General features: G+C 38.9%; 1 protein-coding gene across 1 annotated transcript in view; it reads left to right on the forward strand.

The window, feature by feature from the left end:
• The window catches only part of BBS9 (Bardet-Biedl syndrome 9), a 462,348-nt gene that overhangs the window by 387,176 nt on the left and 52,397 nt on the right, over positions 1-22,775 (forward strand). The window contains exon 21 of the mRNA XM_003788573.2: positions 7,670-7,892. Within this exon, the coding sequence (XP_003788621.1) occupies positions 7,670-7,892 (223 nt within the window). The remainder of the gene's footprint in view (positions 1-7,669; positions 7,893-22,775) is intronic.

Here is a 22,775-nt window from a genome sequence, read left to right on the forward strand (position 1 = left end):
GGTAAACAAATGGTACAGAGGAGGAACATGAGATTAGGAAAGTTAGTGAACTTGGCTCTCCACTGCCTGCCTTATGAGCATGACCAGAGTTTGATAGAAAACAGTCCGCACAGAGTGAGGAATCGGCCAGTTCAGAGGCACTCAGAACCGTGGACTTACTGCCTTTTAGTAGATTATGATGGGAGCTGTTACACAGGGAATTTCTTTCTACATTTCAGGTATATCCTCCCCTTTACTTTATTTTTTCTTAACCACAGAATCTAGCTTTTATTATGTTTGGTTATGACCAATTATAAATGATTCACTGTGACACAATTAACACTGAATGAAAAATATATATAATATGATTTTTTTCTTCAAAAAGATATCTAAATATATATGTGTAATTTCAAAGTATATTGTTTACACAAAGAAACTGAAAATGACATTGTTTAAACAATGGGCTCAGTGAACTGGACCATACACCCTTGGGTATCTTCACCATAATTTCAGATTCAGAGTTTTAGTGGTTAGTTCTCTATGACATTTGGAAGACCATAATAATAATAACGGTAGTAATAATAACAATACAGAGGTGCTAAACCCTGTTTTTGGAGACTACATTACACCTATGACCTCATTTAGAAGCTACTTTTCAAATGTTTGCAGGTTTCCTGTGGCCATTTTGTGTATATCTCTTAAGGTTTTATGAAGACAAATTGAAACAATGTATATAAATACAAAATATGGTCCCTGGCATGAGACAGGCAGCCAGGAATTGGTAGTTGTTATTGTTAACTGTATTTCAACAAGATGCCATGCACTGTAAATTATGGCATTATTTTGTGGACTATAGGAAACAACACTGTCAATTTAACTCTAACATAGTATTTTTTTTTTAATCCCTTAAGAATTTTTTCCTTTTTTTTTTGAGGAAAGATCTTGCTCTGTCACCCAGGGTAGAGTGCAATGACATTATTATATCTCAGTGCAGCCTAGAACTCATGGGCTTAAGTGATCCTCTTGCCTCACCCTCTCAAGTAGCTGGGACTACAGGCATGCACCACCAGGCCCAACTAAAAATTTTTTTTTGGAGATGGGGTCTTGCTGTGTTGCCCAGGCTAGTCTTTAATTCCTGGGCTCAAATGATCCTCTTATCTTGGTCTCCTAAAATGCTGAAATTATGAGTACTGTGCCTAGCCCACTTAAGATTTTTTAAACAATTATTAAAAGCACTCTTTTAGACTTATTTAGACATAAATATGTTCATCTGTTACTCTTGTGCTTGAATAAGACAGATATAAGCAATATAAATTACTTACCTTGAGTAGGGTATTTCTGAAATGTCTCAGATTCACCTTTAAACTATAAGTCATTGCTGTCTGTATTTTTCCATATACATTGTCCTGTGTGCTGGAAAGAACATTGTCATACAGAGTTTCTTATGAATGTGTCACTGCTGCCTTCATGATTTCTTTTCTGAGCTCTCATATCCATTCTGAAAATTTTCCTTCTTGACTAAGCTCAAAGCTTCATTTTTTCCCCCATAGTTGGATTATATGTTGCTTGAAGGTAAGCAGCTTCTGTCCAAACTCAGCAGGAAATTTTAGGCAAATTGATGTTTAATGCTTTAACAGTAGTCCCCCATGAGATATTAATTAATCAGAGCACATCTATTCCAGGGATTTGCCAGCTTTTCCTGAGTTATTTGTATTGCTTCATAAGATAGTAATCTGCATGAGTGTAACTCAGTGACCAAGCATAACACAGTTACTCCCACCTGTGGTTATCCTCTTGTCTTACATCCCAGAGAGCTTTTAGCTAAAATTAACTCTGTGAGGAAATATGGAGTTGCTGTGATTCTTCAGTCATGAATAGTCACTTCACTAATTTCAACTTTACACTTCCAACTGCTCTATGTCCATGCCTTTTTGTGCACACAGTAACATTTTAGTACAATGACAAGTCAGAGTGTGATTTTTAAAGATATTTTAAATAAAAGTTAATTCAACAGGGGAATATGAACATTGCACACAAGTCAGTGGAAGTAGCATGATATGAGTAGCAAAGATAAAGGCTGTGGATACAGAGGCAGCGATAACTACAGCATCACCTGAGCCTGGAAGTCAGGACTTGTTAAGATACCATTGAATGAAGACATATCCCTACTTCAGGGATGTTAAAATATGTGTTTGTGTGTGTGTGTGGGGGGTGTGTCCTAGAGTTGATGGAACATATTTGTAAGCACAGAGGAAAAGAATTACAGTCTTTTTTATTAAGAGGGAATTTGTGAGTGGTTGAACTGGGGGCAGGAAGTTGTATAATAGAAAAAGGCAAGGCCTTGACTTTCCATCTTGGAGTAGGCGTCTTTGACCAGAAGCACATTTCGTATCCTATAAATAGGAAAAATGTTACCAGTTGTTGCTTTTTGAAGAGAAAGCCACATATAAACTGTGAGAAGTAATGAAGGTTGAGTCTCTATTGCTATCATTTTTAATCTGGCAAATTGCATAACACAGTTACAAAATCTAAGTTTAGTTCTCACTAATAAGTAGTTTGTGCTCATTAAGTGTGGCTATTAGTAAATATGGATATTTGTACTCAAATTTGTGCTTTATTTAATGAACAAAGATATTTAAAATTGGGATCAATGGATAAAAATATTTCATAAATAATTAACACACAGTTTTTGAGATTTGTGCTATTTTGCTACTGTTCACTTGACTGCTGTGAAAAATGAAAATGACATTGAATGATGTGCAGCTAGGCCATTTCAAATATAATGCTAGATACTTTTATTCCAGACTTGAATCCTGTTTGAAGAAAGTAGAAATAGAAATCTAGTGTGTGGACCTGTCTTCATCTCCATTGGTGGTACTGATCAAGAAAGAAATAGCCACTTCTTAAAATAGTGAAGTTTCTGGGTGGTCCTGAAAATTCCAAACTAATTAAAGGGAAGACAGAAAAACAGAAAAAGGATTCTGTACTGCTTTACACTTAAATCAATGGTTTTCTGTATTTTTTGGACTTCTGCTCTCCCCCCCCCCCAACCCCCGAGTTTTGTTAGTCCTTGTTCTTTGAGAATGTTAAGAACACATCATTTTCAGGGGAGGAATTAATGCCTTTAGTTTGCTCACATGGTTCTTCTCTTCCTTAGGACCTTAGGTGTTTAATGCATCCCTGCAATGAGTATCTATAATTCAGACTCACCAGAATCCATCTGACCACTGTTATATTTTCAGGAGTGTTGGTGTCAGAAGGCCATTCTAGGATGTCACTTTCAGTAGTCTGTGAAGGTGCTAGCTTTGGTGGACTCTTCTAAAAGTTTTACCCAGCCAAACTGGCACAAATCATTATGCTTTTTTATATACAGTAAAATCTCTAATCTCATACTCTCTTAGTTTATTCTTTTTCTATGGTTACTATAGCTAATATTCTAGGTAATTAATGCTACAGACTTGTCAAATGTTCTGCTTCTTACCTTTTCTGATAAGCCACTTGCTTGGTGCTGGTGTTTAGGCCTAGTGACCAGTGGACACCAGCAAGGTGAGTAGAGCAGAACCATCAGAAACCCAGCCGCAGCTGTCTGGTCTCTGGGTGACTGCCATCAGGAGAAACTGACTAGGCGAGGCTGAAGTCTTTAATTTAAAGAGCTGGCTCATGTCAGTAGGGCACACCTGAGCATCCCACTATATAGAAAGGCATCTGGGGCTGGAGTATAAGAGCCTCTGAACACATAGGCAAAATGTGGAAGCAGAGAACTGGGAGGGCCTGTTCAGGGATACACACAGCCGGCAACCTGGCACTGCGGAAGCCAGGCTCTAGGGCTAAGCCTCTGAGTCTAGTTCTTGGAGGGGATCTGGCAGTGTCAAGGAGTGACACTGAAAGCAGACTCCTAGGCAAGGGCTCAGGTAAGGGAAGCCAGGCTCCCAGGCAAGGGCTCCCTGGCAAGGGAAGCCAGGCTCTAGGGCTAAGCTTCTGAGTCCAGTTCTTGGAGGGGATCTGGCAGTGTGACAGATCTGGCAGAGTGACACTGAAAGCAGACTCCCAGGCAAGGGCTCAGGTAGAGGACTTAGACGAAATTGAAGTTACCACAGTGTGTAGAGCCAAGGTCTTAGAAACCAAAGAAAACTCAATTGCCAGTAATAGACTAGACAAAGTAAATGCAAAAACTCACCACAAACCCAATGAAAATAAGTTAACTTGCAATACTGTCAAAGGGTTGCAAAGAAAGTAAAACAGAGTCACATGTACCTTTCACTAACTTCCTTCCTGGCCTTTCTTTCTTCCTTCCTTTCACCTGATACCTCATATTGTTTCCTGAAAGCTGTACCTGGGTCAACCAGGACTTTAGAGTGAAACTGTGGATTTGAGAACTGTAACAAAAATCACTTCTCTGAAAAGCACATGCCTAGTTCCCTCCCAGACATTTTGTAGTGCTGTCCTTCTAAGAATAAAGTTTTTCTTTATTCTCACAATATGAGACAAAATATTAACCTGGTCAATACTTGTAAAGGATAAAGATTAGGTATGTGCATGTGGTGTGTGTGTGTATTTAGGCATTAAACTAAACATGAGACTTACCAAGTTAAGACGTGTGAATAAAGGTGATGGACTTAAATACCAAAAAAGTGGTTAAAAGAACTTCTCTGTAAATTACTTCTCACATTTGAGATTTTAGATCCCCCATAGTTTTCTTTCGCTTTTCACTAGGTGAGTGGGCCATATTTTTGATAGTGAATTAACACATTGAATTTTTATTTAGCAAAACTCTTATTTCAAAGATTCTTCTTTTATCTCATAAACATTCTTTCTTATCATTGTATTTGAATTTATATAGCAATTCAGGCCCTCCAAATAATAACTCTGCATTTTAGTATAATCTTTCCAAAGTATTGGCATTGTGCCTCATTATATTAAAGAAATATACATGCTAAATACCTAAACGTGATGCGACTTTTTACTTGATCATCAAGTTGGCAAGTAGGAAAAGAAATTCTGTAGTACTTCTGTTTTAATTCAATGCCATCTATACTTAATTACCTAATATATAATATCTAATATGTAATCTATTTACAAGTATAGTAGTTTGCATAGATGAATAGTCTATAAGAGAGTAGGAACTGTTTTAATGCTGAAATGACCACAGAGCTTACAATGCTAAATTAGATTAAAAAGATCTTTCCTTTTTATATTCCAGAAGTTTTTGTCAGTGGCTTCAATTGAAAATATGTTTTCTCTAGTTATATGTAGGTTACTATTTTGTCTTACCTTACCTCTTCCCATTATTATCAAATACAAAGTTAAATATTTATCTAGTTTAGATTTTGGTAGTAGTAGAGAGGCCTCTTTGGTTTATTGTTCTTTAGTAGTTTGGAGTTGGAAGCTGTTTTTACACTCTTTGAGGTCCCTTGAAAGGATCAATTATTTACTTTCTAATTTGCCCAGCAGCATCTATAATAGATCAATAGAGTAAGAAGTCCTAATTAACTCATCATGGAAATCAGTGGAAAATTCTCTATCTGATACGTGTAGAGTCTGCCCTTTGGTCTAAAGAACCAACTGCACGAGTCTAGAAGCGAGAGATGAAGCACGTGTGAAAAGGTCTGGGTTTGGGCAACTTTGTGCTCGTTGTGAATCAGGAGTGTGGTACTGCTGTCAAGAGAGCAGAGGCGACTTGAGGCCAGGTTGGTAGGTGGAATTTCCAGAAAAGGAGACAGAGGGTTGTGTCCTATTTGTACTCCAACCCTTAGCCTACTGTCTTGGGGTAAATTGGGGTGGCCCACTTAACTGTATAAATTTTTAAATGTTTAAAATTGGAGCTTATTCAAAGAGTGGTGAGGATGGAGAGAAAACTCAAAACCATGTTTACATAAGGATGAGCTGGAGGAACTGGGATGTTTATTCCGGAGGAGAGAGGATGGAATTGCTGTCTTCATTGGTATAAAGCAGGCGTCCTCAAATTACGGCCCGTGGGCCACATGCAGCCCACCTAGGACATTTATCCGGCCCACCAGGTGTTTTTGCCGCCACTGCCTGTCCTGCTTAGCAGCCGACTCGTCCCGGGGCCTGCAGTCTGGCCCTCCAACGGTCTGAGGGACAGTGAACTGGCCCCCTGTTTAAAAAGTTTGAGGACCCCTGGAAAGGGCTGTCATGTTGTACAGAGGTTAGATTTATTCTGTATGGTCTTGGAAGGCAGAATATGGGCCAGTGGGGTAGATTTTTTTCTCAGTGCAGAAATAGCTTTTTGCTAGTTATACATGTATCTGAAATGAGTGAATTGCCTCAAAAAGTGTATCTTGCCTAGTACATGGTTGCTGTAGTATTAAAGATCCTAAGAAAATCCCACAAGACTGAAAGATCTGAGACACTGGCAGGAAGTGCAATGATAGATGTGTGTGCGTGAGGTCTCAGAGCCTTGAGGAGGGCCACCGTGATTCTTGGATGGCAGTGTCTGAGCTGAGTCATAGGTAGAGGTTGGCTGGGTAAAGAGTAGCAGTAGAGCATTGCAGTGCGAGAGCCAACCGTGTGCAGAAGGCTGTGGGAGAGAGTGTAAGTGCAGGTGGTGGGAAAAAGAACATAACGGAGCAGGAGACGGAGCAGAAAGTGCCTTAAATGCCAAACGGAGCATATGGATTTAGGAGTTGAAACTTGGGAGTAACCTTATCTGATTTGCATATTTGAAAATGGCTCAAATGACAAGGTTGAGGATGGAAATGATGCTAGCAGTGAGGGTTCCCAGAGGCACCTTCTCTCTGAGTCTCAGGTTTCTTTCCTCTAATATAAGGAGCTTGGACTATTCCATAACATTCTATAATAATACATTTGTTTAGTGTCTTTCTTTAAAATCTCATTTTGATTAGCAAGCCCGTGGCACTCTAGGCCTTTCCAGCCTGTGGTACAAATGGAATCATATTGACACCACCAACCGGATTTCACTCATGCTTACCTATTGTGCTGCTTAGGACCTCTGGACCCCAGTAAAAATCCATCCAGATGTCTCTGGAGCCCCTAGAGATTCCTAATGGGAGTATCTAAACTGAGCCCTCACACTCCTTGCCCCATGCTCCTTGTCACTAGCATTATCTGAACCCTCACCTCCCCGTGCCAGGCCTGCTGGTGCCAGGCAGGACTAGACAAGGCCGTGTGTCTCACAAAATTCCCCTTGAAATGAGATCTGTTATCTGCCTGCAAACCCCAGGGCCATTAGAATAGCTGCTGAGAGAGACACCAAGATTTTCTCTCCATTCTAGTTTCCCATAAGGTTTCCAAAGGTCCTCCCTGCCCTAGGCAGCCTTCTTTCAGCAAAAAGACAGGGCACAACAACCTTCAGGCCCAGCAGCTTTGCCCACTAGATCATCACACAGACCCACACCACTCTGTGCCTGGCTCAGAGCTAAACGCTTCTCACTTGTCATCTCTTCTAATCACCCAGACCTGGGGAGGACGGACTAGTAGCATCCTCATTTACAGATGAGGATGAGGCCAAGAGGAATTAAGTAACTTGCGCAAGGCTGAGTAGCTGACAGAGCTAGAATTCAAAACCAGCCTGGTCTGTAATGTTCCAGACACCACACTCTTCACAAGTCCCCAGCATTTGTACAGAAACACTCCATAATCTGTATGAGTAAAGTGCCTTCTTATCTCATTGTCATCTGTGCATAAATTCAAACTTGGCTTTTGCATCCAGGGATGGGAAGAAACAGTGGATGCTGCCATTTCCCACCTGTTGAAGACTTGCCTGTCAAAGAGTTCAAAGGAGCAGGCTTTGAACTTTAGCAGCCAGCTGAACATACCCAAAGACACAAGCCGACTGAAGAAACACATCACCTTGCTGTGTGACAGATTAGCCAAAGGAGGCCGTCTCTGCTTGAGTACTGATGCGGCAGCCCCGCAGACCATGGTCATGCCAGGTAAGAGCTCCCTCCATGCTCCCTAAATACAACTGCACTTTCCCCAAATTAAAGGAATGTGCCTGTGGTTGTATTTGGGGTTTAAATTTCATATTAAAGTGATGATAGCCAAGAAAATTGCTTTCACGTTTCCCTTCAGATATCCTAGGGAAAATACTTGGATAAATATTCTTGGGGTATTTGCTTACTAGACATTTCTGGAGGGCTATGTCTTTTTTCTTCCCTCTGCTTTCAAATATATGACCCATTTTGTTTTGATTCTAACCAATAAAAAGTGGATTAGAGGATAAAACTATTTTTAAGGAAAAGTTTTACTAAATGTGATCTCGCGATACCATATTTCATGAATGTAAATAGCATGATACAAGCACCTAATGTAATCCAGATGAGTCCAGTCCCTTCTGGACTGTTTGCTTGGATTGTGGTCATGGTCTAAGGCGGAAGAAACAAAGGGAAAGACTGGGATCACGAGACGTGAGCAGGCCTCAGGGCCGAGACACCATGGCCAGCGTGGAAATAGATCAAACTTTTTCCTACATGGGCATCAGGTCAGCCCTTTGTATGCACTCAGTTGTGCTCACCCAACTCTCTCAGGGACAGCAGTTCCTAACTCTTGTTTCCCTCTTCCTAGCCTCTCTATGGCAGCAGCAAGGAGCATAATGTAAAGGAATTTATTAAATGCAGCATCTGTAACATCTCCATGTATTTCCTCCTAAAACAAGGACCATGGTGTGGGAAGTGTTGTGATTTTCTCTTCTTCCTTCTCATACGCCTTTTGTTCCCTCCCTTTATTCCCATGCTGATGCTATTGCTGTTGCTTCCTTTTTTTCCCTCAATCAGCATTCCTAAGGGTAAACATGGAGACAACATAGCTTAATCTAATAAGCACAGACTCTGGGGTCAGACAGACCAATGCTCGGATGCTACCTCTATCCCTTAATATTCATATCACTCCATGTACATTACTCAACTTTCCAGAATCTTAGTTTCTTCCTCCAGAAAATGAGCAAGAGAATGCTTGCCTTGTTGCTGGAGGCTTATATGTTTGTAAAACACCTAGCGCAATGATTGGAACAGGGACACCATCACAAAATTCAAGGTATAGTTACTATAATTGTCATGGACATATGTGTGATTCTGCTGCTTTTAGAGAGGCAAGATGATGTTTTGGGCATTGTTGTCACTGGTGGTAAAACATGGGTGTACCAATACAACCCCAAAACAAAATGTCAAAGTGCACAATGGAAATCAGCTAATTTTCCATGACCAAAAAAGTTCTGTCATTCCAAATCAAGAGTCAAAATGATGTTCCTACCCTTTTTTGATATCAGAAGGATTATTCATTAAGATTTGTACCAACTGGACAAAGAGCGACATTTAGTATTGAGAAATGCTAAAAAGGCTGTGTGAAAAAGTTAGTCAAAAGCAACCTGACCTTTTCACTGACAACTCATGGATCTTGCATCACAACAATGTACTGGCTCACACAGCACTGTCTGTGAGGGAGTTTTTAGCTAGTAAACAAATAACTATATTGGAACATCCTTCATAATCACTTGATCTGTCTCTCAATGGCTTTTTTCTTTCCCTGAAGATAAAGGAAATATTAAAAGAAAGACATTTTGATGACATTCAGGACATCAAGAGTAATATGAAGATAGCTCTGATGGCCATTCCAGAAAAAAGAGTTCCAAAATTGCTTTGAAGGGTAGATTAGGTTGGTGTCAGGACATACCTTCCCCAGGGGAGAAGTTCAAAGGTGACCATAGTGATATTCAGCAATGAGGTATGTAGCACTTTTTCTAGGATGAGTTCACAAACTTCATACTCTACGATTTGAAATATTTTTACCTTAACTGCAAACAGATAAAATCCAAATTTTATTCCAAAAAATGTTTCTTATTTGGCCTTTCCACAGAGAAACAGTTCTGACATTGCTGACCTTTAGTTAGGCCCTCTTCATCTTGCCCTCGTGACATTCTGACTCGTCCTTTGGCCTCTACTTGTCCATCTTCTGTCTGCTGTTACAGGATTATTCTCCTAAGAAATCCTTAGTCTTAATGAGATAGTAAATTTAAAATATTCATTATAATCAGCACTTAGCACATGCCCCCTCACCTGCCCACAGGAAAAGCAAAGGAGACTGGAGGGAAAAGGGCATACATAAAAGATACATAAAAGAGAAAATTTAAAAAGGTGTGGGATAGGCCCACGTGATTAGCTGGTTACCTGTCAGTTCAGGCTGCAGTAGCCCTGGGTTCTCTTTCCAGGTCCTCTCTGAACACCCCTATCCAGTGACCTCCAAATCCCTGTCTTAGTCATTTTCATTTAAATAACTAGATTTGTAAGCAGCTAGGATATGGAACATTTAGGCCCTCAATGAAAACTTTTTCAATGTATGGAAGGAAAGGGCAGAGGAAAGAGAAAGGGAAGAGGAGGAAGAGAGGCAGAAAAGAAGAAGAGAAGGTTAGAAAGTAAGTTTGTTCCTCACCCAGGAGGCTGTGAACCAGGTTCCTGCCTCTTGGGCCAGGTCTGGCTGCCTTTGTTTGATAGGAAAGGCTGAAGCTGTGTGTTGTGTGTCACTGTCCAGTCACAATGCCTTGCTTTCGCTTGCTGATGACCCACTTGTGACTTAGTGATTAAGTAGCTCTCTGCCATCTGTGTTGATCTAATCACAATAGTGACTTTTAAAATAAATTGTTAAATTGGTACTCTATGTCATTACCAAGTTCAATTATTACCTATAATATTTTCTTCCTAGAACTCAACATTTTCACACATTTTATCTCTGTACTGAGTATATTTTCGAGGTAGAAGAAGCACGTGGAATTATTGCTGTTTTACAAATAGAAAGTGGAGGCAGGAAAAGTGAAATATCTTGCCTGGAATTACATGGTTACTGGCAGGGTTATGTATAGAATCCAAATCTCCCAGCCCACTGTGCTTCCTACTGGACCACACAGACCACAACGGTACAAATACATTTCCCGCCAGAACCTCCTCCTGTGTAAGCTGTTCTTGATCTGGCCTGGTTTTCACTTATTAAACTGTCCTCGCAGTATGAGAAGGACAGAAATGCTTTTATGCAGTCTGGTTTTTTTTTTTTTTTTTTTTTTTTTGCTATGAGAAATGTATGGAAGATTTATCTTGTATTTGTTTTGTGCTTAATTTTCATTATCTCTACAGAGGTGTCCTTATACCATTATCAGGAGATAATAAATACTGTGAGAAATTGTTTCTGCTTTAAACCTGTTGCACAATTTACAATGTTGGTTTAGCTTTAATAGTTGTATCAGGATATATGCAGGTAAAGTGTCATATTAGACGAGAGGAGATTACTGAACACATAAGCATATAAGACTTTCCACAGACATGATTATTTTTTAAGATCTGGATGAGAACTTCGAGATCATCTGGTCCACCTCCCTGACTTAACAGCTTAGGTGATGAAGTTTGGGAAGGTGAAATGACTAATTGATTATATTAAAAGGCACAATATATATAATTTTGTCACAGTCTCTGGTAAGTTGCAGATGGATAGACATCTAAGAACAAAAAACCCTTGGTCTTTTCTGTCCTCATGACTTTTTTTTTTTTTGAGACAGAGCCTCAAGCTCTCCCCCTGGGTAGCGTGCCGTGGCATTACAGCTCACAGCAACCTCCAACTCCTGGGCTCAAGCGAGTCTCTTGCCTCCGCCTCCCAAGTAGCTGGGACCACAGGCGCCCACCACAACGCCCGGCTATTTTTGGTTGCAGCCGTCATTGTTGTTTGGCGGGTCCGGGCTGGGGATTTGAACCCTCCACCTTAGGTGTACGTGGCTGGCGCCTTAGCCGGTTGAGCTATAGGCGCCGAGCCTGTTCTCATGACTTTATGAGCCCTGCACCTTGGATGTGCCCTTTCTTTGCTTTAGTGAAGGCTGTGATGACAACATCCTCCCTGGTGTCCAGAGTTTGAAAATCTTCCCCACTGGGACTTACATTATGACCTTTTTTGCTTTACCTTTCTCCTCTTTGCCTTTATCAACTTTATCAGGTTTTCCCTTGCCCTTTTCTGGGTGATTTTTTTTTTTTAATTATTCTAGAACCATCAAATACTTCTATTTCTCAGCATCTCTGGTGTTTACATTGTTCTGCTGAGGAATATGGCTCCTAAGGAATCTACTTTTATTAAATGTCTATTTTCTAATTTCTGCTATATCCATTCTACTCTTAGAGAGGAGTCACAGAGGGCCACCAAGGTACTGTTTGTAAAAAATCAGAATGTGAATGATTTTGGAGTCTAGCTGGCCTTCCTGAATGATTTAGTAGTCTAGCTGGCCTTCCCATACATGGATGTTGTCAGTTTTGTCCCTGCAGGTGCCTGAGATTGAAAGACTTGCTTTAGATTTCTTGAAGCTTCCTTGTATAACCTCAGTGTCTAGGACAATATTTCCTATTTCAGTAGCCCGAATTACAGTGAAGATTTGAATCTCTCAAGCACATATCAAAACCTTAATGCATACGTGGGTGGGCCTAACTCATGATATTTGTTAACTAATAATGTTAATTTCATGAACACCTCTTTGTGTTTTTTTTAAACTTAATTTCATCTAGATGATGCTTTGCCCACCAGGAAGTGGTGGGGTAAGAGACAGACCATCAGATGGAAGCCGGGAGAGCAGGTGGTACGCATTCCACAGGAGGGCAGGTAGAGGAAGACAGGCAAGGAGAAAGGGCTGGAAGACTGACCATCCAGGCTGATCACTCAGTGTGAGCAAATGAGTCAGAAGTCCTAACTGACCACAGCTTCAGCTGCATTTTCTTTGGCACCACCAGGTCTCTGGGCCAAAAGGCATCAAGGCAGGGTGGAGGGTGGGGTGGGGGAGAAAGCAAAAAAAGTTTGATAAATAAGTTGAGGCTTTTCACAGATATAGATCAAAATTATTTCACAGATATAGATCTATTATTTTGAGACGTGATATGAACCACCCAGGAATTAGTATTTTGTGCATCTTTATATATTAAGTGGGTAGCAGAAAATACAAAGCATAAATCTGAATACAAAGTTAAAGTCTGAATAAGGTATCTAGTCTGTCCTTTTGGGAGATATATTTACAAATTTTACTTTTTAATATTTTAAACTTGAGTTAATAACCTTTTTGCCTTATTTGATATTATTTTGAGGCTACTTCAAAATGATCCATTTCAACAGAATTTAAATTTGATTCTCTGAGGTTTCACTTAGATGCTTGATGAGACATTTTGTGTTTAATTTCATATTGTCCATATAATGTAACTGCTGCTTTTATACTTTGAATTTTTTTATGTTTGAAATCTTTCATTATGAAAATTTAGATGAATTCAATATAGGAAACCCTCAGGAAAAATTCCTAAATGGCTTCTGAACCTGTTTTTCTTATAGACAATACAAAACTTTGTCTTTACTTAAAAGAAAAAAAAAGATGAGTTCCAAAATGGGAAAATACTATTGTGAAGTGGACTTTGACGTTAGAAGTACATGGATTCCAGAGTTAGCTTAGCCCTTTACTAGTTACATGATATGGGACAAATTACATAGCCTGTCTATTTCTTCCTTTTCTCAACCATATGTAGGAATAATAATGGTATGTTACTACAGAGTTGTCAGCCAAATTAAATATGGTAGTACATGGAAAATGCTTAGCAAGTGCCTGACACATGGCAAATTCTCACCAAATGTGAGCTTCTATTAATAATAGTAGATACTAGTATAAAATCCCAGAAGTAATTGGGAGAACTTGACAAAAGGATTCTAGAGTGCAATTAGAGGAATAAAATTAGACGATTATAAATTAGGAACTTTTTTTTTGCTGTTTTTGATCGTGGCCGGGTTTGAACCTGCCACCTCCGATATATGGGGCCCGTGCCCTACTCCTTTGAGCCACAGGTGCTACCCTATAAATTAGGAACTTTTAAAAAAAGAATATAAAATTTACTTTTCAGATTATTTATTGTAAAGTAACAGTGAATGACAATGTTGCAATTTAAAAAAAGAGAGCTTGCACTAAATTAGAAAGCGCAAGACTCATTAATGTATTGAAGATTTGAGGCTAATTGATATAGGAAAAAGACTACCTGATTTAAATATAAGACCTAAAACTGCAAAAACCCTACAAGAAAACCCACGAAAAATTCTTCTAGCATTGGCCTAAGCAAAGAATTTATAACTAAGACCTCAGAAGCCAATATAATAAAAATAGAAACAGACAAATGGGATTTAATTAAACTAAAAAGCTTCTTTATAGCAAAAGAAATAATCAGCACAGTAAATGGACAACCTACAGAACAGGAGAAAATATTTACCAACTATGTATCTGACAAAGGACTAATGTCTAGAATCTATAAGGAACTCAGACAACTCAACAAGAAGAAAATAAATAACCCCATCAAAAAGTGGGCAAAGGACATAAACAGACATTTTTCAAAAGAAGATATACGAATGACCAACAAACATGAAAAAACACACAGCCTCACTAATTGTCAGGAAATGCAATTTAAAACCACAATTGTATACCGTCTTATACCAGTCTATTATTTAAAAGTCCAAAACAAAACAAAACAAAACCAATGTTGGCAAGGATGCAGAGAAAAGGGAACACTTATACACTATTGATGGGAATATAAATTAGTACAACCTCTATGGAAAACAGTATGGTAATTTCTTAAATAGCTGAAAATAGGTTTACCATTAAAGATCCAGCAATCCCACTACTAAATACCTACCCAAAGGAAAACATATTATATAGAAAAGACACTTGTACTCATGTTTATTACAGCACTGCTCACAACATCAAAGTCATGAATCAGCCTGTGTGTCAATCAACAAATGATTAGATAAGGAAAAATGGTGCATACACACACATATACCATGGAATACTACTCAGCCATAAAATCAAATGATATCATGACCTTGGCAGCAACATGATGGAACTGGAAGCCATTACTCTAAATGAAATAACTAACTCAGAGACAGAAAGTCAAATACTGCACGTTTTTGCTGATAAGTGAGAGCTAAATAGTGGGTACCCATGTCCATACAGAGTGGAATAACAGACATTGGAGACTTCAAAAGGTAGAGGGGTAGAAGAGGAGAGTGAGGGATGAAAAACTATCGGGTGGCTCAGCGCCTATAGCTCAACCGGCTAAGGCGCCAGCCACGTACACCTAAGGTGGCGGGTTCGAATCCCCAGCCTGGACCCGCCAAACAACAATGACGGCTGCAACCAAAAAATAGCCGGGCGTTGTGGCGGGCGCCTGTGGTCCCAGCTACTTGGGAGGCGGAGGCAGGAGACTCACTTGAGCCCAGGAGTTGGAGGTTGCTGTGAGCTGTAATGCCACGGCACGCTACCCAGGGGGAGAGCTTGAGGCTCTGTCTAAAAAAAAAAAAAAAGAAAAAAGAAAAACTATCGGGTACAGTTTACACTATTTGGGTGATGGATACACTAAAAGCCCAGCCTTCACCCCTATGCAATTTATGCACATAACAAATCTGCGCCTGGACTTACCAAATCTGTTTAAAAAAAAAAAAAAAAGATTACCTGAAACTGCTACCAATATTTCTTCATAGATATTGGGAAAACAAACAAAAGATTTATTTGAAGAATAAGTAATATTAAAATTAACAGTAAGTTTATTTTGTGTTTCCCAAAATGTAGGTTATACTTACAAGTATATGCTGATTCTTGGTGGCAACATTCAAAAAATTGAACAAGTTTTTTGATTTTTTTTTTTTTTTTTGGCATGATGGTTCACACTGAAATTTGACCTTATAAGCCCCTCAACAAAGAGGTTCCTTTTTAGGAAAAAATATTCTAAAGCATCATCTGTTTTCGAGGGTCTCTTAATCCTTTCATATATAGATTGTTTTCTTTAGAAACATCTATCATGTCAAATGTTCGTGTCAATTTTCTTCTTTTCTTTGCCAGCTGTACTGACTGCTAGATATTTTCACTGGTCACTGGCCTTGCATGTGACAGGAGCAGTTCTCTAAAAACACTTTACATTAAATCTAGCATAATTTGGAAGATTTATAGTTTTCCTCTGCAGCCAACGTATGCTAGATTCACAGCAACTTCTAACAATCAATGAGGGATTAACCAGTAAAATGTTGATAGCAGGCGGGGATTGATCTAGCATTAAATGCAGGACATCTAAGTAGAGACGAATTTTATAAGTGGTCGGTTAGTTTTTGTGAGGATGTATGTTATGCTTTTGCTTTTTTAGAATTACAACAACTGGGACAATTATGAAAACTTCCTTAAGTAGAAGAATCCACCTTCTTCCTCCAATTACATATGTGAGAACTTAGATTATCTTAACCCTAACTCTGACCACAAGTGCTAGTGTGGCGTTTCAGAGTACTGGAGAAAGGACAAAATGGATTAGTTAAAAAAATGGTGTTGGAAACTGGCCAACCATTTGGAGGAAAAAAAAAAAAAGAAATAGATTCTCTAGCTCATCCCATATGCCACAATGCATTGCAGACAAATAAGACATTAAAAAAAAATCACAAAAGAAAATAAAGGTGGTTACATAGGCATGAAAACAGGATAGGCCTTTTTAAGTAAGTCAGAAAACAGAAGACGGAGCTTTGGTTATATATTACTTCTCAAAATCTGGTCCAGAAGGATATAAACCAAGGTGTGTCTTAATGATAATTATCCTAGGGTGATGGAGTTACAGGTGGTCATCTTACTCTTCTTCCATATTTTGTGTACATTTCCTACAAACAGCTTTCTAAAAAGGCGCTGTGGTAGAAACTACTCACAGGAAAACAACTATGTAATTGTAATGGATGGTGGTAAAGAAGTAACAAGGGCCAATTTCATAAAGCAAGAAAGTTAAGTTTTTCTCAAAAGGAAGTAAGTTATTAAGGGCAATGACCATATGTTTACAGGGCTTGTTTGTATTTCAGTTCTCACAAACTAACCCAAGTCCTTTGTAAAACTCGGCAGAACTGTGTGCAGCTGGTCATGGATTCTGTCTGCCTCCTTTCTGTCTCTGTGTCCCATCATCATCATAGGCCAAGTCATTCAAATACTGTTCTCTGAGTAATGTTTCACCTTGTCAAGTAACTTCATAATTGCTAAATGTCATGAAAACTGCCTACAATCTAGGGGAAGGAAAGGAAGGAATGAGACCATTTCCTTCTTAGAACATTAAGATTCCTTGGCATTTCTTTTCATGCTGGAAACTGTTCCTGTCCCCCCTCAGGCCTGTCTTTTCTAGTCTACTTTTGTGACTTCTTGTTCTTTTTCTGTCCTCTTTACTACTAGTATTCCATCTTCACGGAGTTTTATCCAACTGCCATCCAAATTCCATGTGCCAGTAGGTTTGTATCTCTCTGTTGGCCTCTCTTTCAAGCTCCTCAGGTCTCCACTCACAGGCTTCTCCAATTCCATGTGCCTGAGCAGATTGATCTAATTCTGTACGTCCCATTTCAGTGGATGGCATTATCCAGTGCCTGGGTCACGGTCCTCAGAAGCAACCTTGACTCTCTGTTTCCTTCACTCTGTATGTTCAGTTACCAAGACCTGATGGTGGTACCTCCCAAATATGTCTCTTTGGGCGGTGCCTGTGGCTCAGTGAGTAGGACACCGGCCCCATATACTGAGGGTGGAGGATTCAAACCTGGTCCCAGCCAAACTGCAACAAAAAATAGCCGGGCATTGTGGTGGACACCTGTAGTCCCAGCTACTTGGAAGGCTGAGGCAGGAGAATCGCCTAAGCCCAGGAGTTGGAGGTTGCTGTGAGCTGTGACTCCACAGCCCTCTACCAAGGGCAATAAAGTGAGATTCTGTCTCTAAAAAAAAAAAAAAAAAAATAGGCTCTTTTCACTGTCCATCCTGCTGTTACCTAACATCCTGATCTCATTCTGACTATTAAGATGACCTGTCAATAATCTCCTTGTGTTAAAATTTCTTTATTTTTAGTACTAGAATAAAGAAAAAACCACTCATGACTGTTTATAGCAGTATTATAGCCCAAATACAGAAATAATCTAAATATCCATCAACGGATGAATGAATAAATAAATGTGGTATATCCATACAATGGAATATTCTTTAACAGTTAAAAGAACTGAAATATGGAAGTACTACAACATGGATGGACTTTGAAAACAGTATGCTAAGTAAAAGCAGCCAGTCAGAAAAGATCACATATTGTATAATTTCATTCATATAAAATGTCCAAAATAGGAAAATTCAAAGAGGCAAAGTATAGTAGTGGTTGTTTAGGGGTAGGGATGGGCAATGAACAGTGATAGATTATGGATTTGGAGTTTCCTTTTGTGTGAGAAAAGTGTTCTGAAATTAGGTTGTGATGATGTGAATATAATGAAAACTATTAAATGTATATTTTTAAGGTAAGTTATATGTGAATCATGTCTCAATAACATAGCTCATTTTTAAAAGAAAATTAAACATTCTTTATACAAATTTAGAAAATTCATATGAACAAAAAGAAGAAAATTTAAAATCACCAATCATCTAACCACCCTAAAATACATGTAAATTCAACTACTTGTAAATTTCTATATATGTGTTTACATATATGTATGTTTGTATCCATATCTTTCTGGTCATTTTTCTTCACATACATGTGCTTCTATTTTATAAAAGCTGGGCTATCCTGTGCCTACTGCTTTATAATCCATTTTTAAAACTTTAATTATGTCATGACATTATTAAATAGTGTGTTTTGTTATTGTTGTTGTTTAGAGACAGAGTCTCACTTTGTAACCCTTGGTAGAGTGCTATGGCATCACAGCTCACAGCAACCTTGGGCTTAAGCGATTAACTTAACTTAAGGCTTAACTCCTGGGCTTAAGCGATTTTCTTGCCTCCACCTCCCAAGTAGCTGGGACTATAGGTGCCTGTCAAAATGCCTGGCTACTTTTTATAGATGGGGTCTTGCTCTTGCACAGGCTGGTCTCGAACTTATGAGCTCAGGCAATCCACCCACCTCGGCCTCCCAAAGTGCTGGGATTACAGGCATGAGCCACAGCACCCAGCCTCGGTTATTTTAATAGCTGTATACTTAACCAGTCCCCTTTTGTTGGATATACAGTTTCTGATATTGATGTGATATTCAGTTATTTAGTGAATATTCTTATAGCTAAATCTGTGTATAGCCTGATGAATTTATACTTTTCTATAACCATAAGGTTCTTTGAAAAAATATAGACCTGGTCATTACTTTACTGCTTTAAAAGATTATATAATTTCCTATTCTCTACCAAATTAAATTGAAATTCCTAACCCTGAAATACAACATTCTTCACTAACTAGACCTACATTATCCTTCCAGACATATCTCCCACAGTTTCTTCTTTAAGACTCTTTGCTGATAATGAATATTTAGCTTTATCTAGATACATCATGTTTTTAAAGTTTTTATGGTTTTAAAGTATTATCTTAGCTTGAGAGGCAGTCTGGGCCTAGTGATAAAATTACCTCTGATTTCTGAAGACCTTGCTGAGGTGATGTTCCACAAAGCATTTGATGGTCCTCCTGGCACTGCTGGTCACTGTGTCCTCTGTGTTCCCTGGTGCCCTGGGCATACAGCTATTATACCGTGTAGTACTTGTCATAGGGCACCATCACTTAGTACTTGTACGCTGTCCTTTACACACAGGTGGAAGGTATTGAAGATTGTATTATATTTTTCTTTGTGGCTTCAGCACTCCACATGTGCCATACATGCAGACACACACACACACACACACACACACACACACAGAGTTGATGCCTACCACATATTTTCAAAATACTTTATTTTGAAATAATTATAGAGTTATAGGAAAATGCAAAATAGTACATAGTATCCCCTTGAATCCTCCACCCAGCTTCCCCTAATGGTTACATAGCTGAAGAGCTATGGATAGAGACAAGAAGAGGACTCTAGAAGGCAGTGAATAGTGTAGGCAAAACACCTATATGCCTCTGACCACAAAAGCCGTTTGAGAGAGAGCAGTGAAAAGACTTTGTGCAGGCATACTTGGAAGAAATTGAGGCAGAATCTCATGTGGCCAGGTTGGTTGTGAGCCTAACATAACCAAGGCTTCAGCTGGAATAGCATTTACTGCATTAAGGAATTAAGGTTGACTTTATATGGCCAATAAAAAAGCCCTTTGGAAAACTGGCCAGATACCCATTCTAGTAACCTTTCCTGATCTGTGGTAAGTAACGAAGGTCTCTTGCTGACGGGTCTGGGAATGGAAATGTGCTTGGGGACCTCAAGAGAAGAGGAATTTACCCAATGCATACAGGTATCTAATGGCACAGATGAAACTTGGGCTCATGAAAGGCTTTTGAGAAGTCCAGCCTGAAAATTCCTTATAAAAGGTTCCAGCAAAACCCCCCTGACTTAAGACCTACTTGGGAGCAGAAGTTTACACACAAATTCCTGTATGCCTAAGAAGTTTCTTTATGCCTTGTTCAAAGATCTGAAGTAACAGCCTCCAAACAGCAAGGCCAGCAAGGGCAGGTATTCAATCTACCTTGTTCCTCCATAGCCTCAGGCATCATCAGATAAGAACAAAGAAGTAATGGCTAACAACATGTTCTCCATTAAGTTATGTTAAATTGGGTTATGTTGAAAGGGTTATGTCAAAAGGTGTATGTTGAGTGGATTATCAGAAACCAATCATGAGGTAGTCACATGATGTTTAAATGGATCAATGAGGTCATTGCTGTATTATGCACATGTACAAAATTCCCTATATAAACCAACCTCAAATAAAGAATCTCGCCATTTTGCCTGAGCGAGCAAATGGTCACCTTCATGTAAAACACAATTTCAATAAGTGTGCTTATTCTCCGTGATATCACTTTTCCGTGAGACCCTAACAGCAACAGAATAGAGTGTTAGTCAGTATTACCAAGGACAGCATAAGGTCAGGAAGAATCTGCCTGTAACTGGAAGAAGCAGTTATAGGAAAGCAGATGGAAGAAAAAGTGGGCTGGGCTGTTATCAGGGTTTTTATTTTCATTTTCTTCTCTTAAAAGATATTTAGAGATATTTGAAAGTCAGGTGGCATGGCAAGATGCTAACTGCTAAAATTTAATGTGCATGTTAAATGGTAAGTCAACTTATTGGGAAAGCAAAAAGAATAATCTAGAATATAGGTAAAATGAATAGAGTTGTTAGCATTTGAGAGGAGAAAAAGTGAGAACCTAGGTAATACGTTGGGGATATGTGGAGATTTTCTTTTCTTTTTAAGAAGAGTCTCAAGCTGCTGCCCTGGGTAGAGTTCTGTGGTATCATAGCTCACAGCAACCTCAAACTTCTGGGCTCAAGCAATTCTCTTGCCTCAGCCTCCCAAGTAATTGGGACTACAGGTGCCTACCAAAACACCTGGCTATTTTGGGGCCCAAGCTGGGTTCAAACCTGCCGGCTCTGGTGTATGTGGCTGGTGCCCTTCCCACCTGAGCCATAGGCACCGAGCTGAGAAGGAAAGTTTTATAATAATTTGTGAGACAACAAGAAGGGGTGAATGGTGAGGTTAAAATTAAATCAAATTAAAATTAATTTGCAGTTACCACTGTGGAAAGGACAAGCTTGGCCATTTAACAGCTGTGCAACTCTGAGCCATAGCTTCTCACTTCTCTGTTTTGAAATAGCATACTGTTTCAGAATTGTTTTGAAAATCAAATTATATCATATATATAAAGGAAGCACTCAGTTTCATAGTATGCTTATTCTTATCCAATGTAATAGGGTCTATAATGAGATGAATGGAAAGTTAGTGGAAGAATATTTAAATCTAGGATTAGAGTTAGATTTGACAGGAGAAGCAATTAGGAGCAACTGTAGGGAAAGGTCTACCTTCAAAGACCTAATAGAATAACATTCTCCCTGTGTGTGCTTAGCAAATACTTGTTGATAGACATGCTGGCTGGTAACTAATTACAACGTGATGACCAAAGACCAGCTTCTTGGAAGTAGGGTTGTTAATACAGGAATAGAATACCAGGGGAGTTTGAGTAATTTCCTTCCCTGCAGATGTTTATACTAGTGTGGATACTGGACAGTTTGAAGATAATCTGGGAAAAATCCCGCCTGAAGGTAGGGGACGAATTAAATAACTTTTAAAGGACATCTCTATTCCTATTTCTTTAATCATGTCTTATGGACAAATATGTATAAAGCCCATTTTTACACTCATCCAGCTGTGTGAACTGTCTTGTCTTTGGACTACTCCCATATGAAATATTACAGTGGAAATTCTAACTTTGTGTTATTTTCAATATTAAGGAAATATTTCCTTTCAATTTTAAGGAAAAATTGCATAGCTTGGCCAAAAGATAGAGTATCTCAATAACACTGGAATATCCCTCAGGAAGATATTTATCTCTGAGGCTTTGTATCATCTCAAAAATAACTTTTCTCAAATATTCTACTGACATTTGGGACTGTTTTGTCTTCAAACATGAGGATGAAAGAATTGCTATTTATTCCAGAAGTCTCTGGCTATAAAAACAAAATTATGAAGAGATTTCTACTGATTTACCACAAACATGTGACAGATTTTTTTTCTGTTTTTTTCCCTCAACTCTGACCCCTAACTTCTGCTACCTCAGTACATCTGTCTTCTATAGTAAGGTTTTACTGGTTCATCTCAAGCTGATAGTGAGCATACTCCCCATTTTCTTCCCTTCAAATTCTGTTCTTGCTATGCCAACTCTCCAAGGAATTCCATCTTCAACAATAAGGTGAATAAGTTTCTCTGTTCTCAGTGTAAATTTATGAATATTTATTAAAGTTATATTAGTTTTTCATTTTCCTTTAGATTTTAGGATTCCTAGATAAGGTATTTTAAGTGCTTAAAAACAATTCATCAATCAGTTTCTCCGCCCCCCC

Source organism: Otolemur garnettii, unplaced genomic scaffold, assembly GCF_000181295.1.
Source record: "Otolemur garnettii isolate 467f Iridium unplaced genomic scaffold, OtoGar3 scaffold00028, whole genome shotgun sequence".
NCBI classification, from domain to species: Eukaryota; Metazoa; Chordata; class Mammalia; order Primates; family Galagidae; genus Otolemur; species Otolemur garnettii.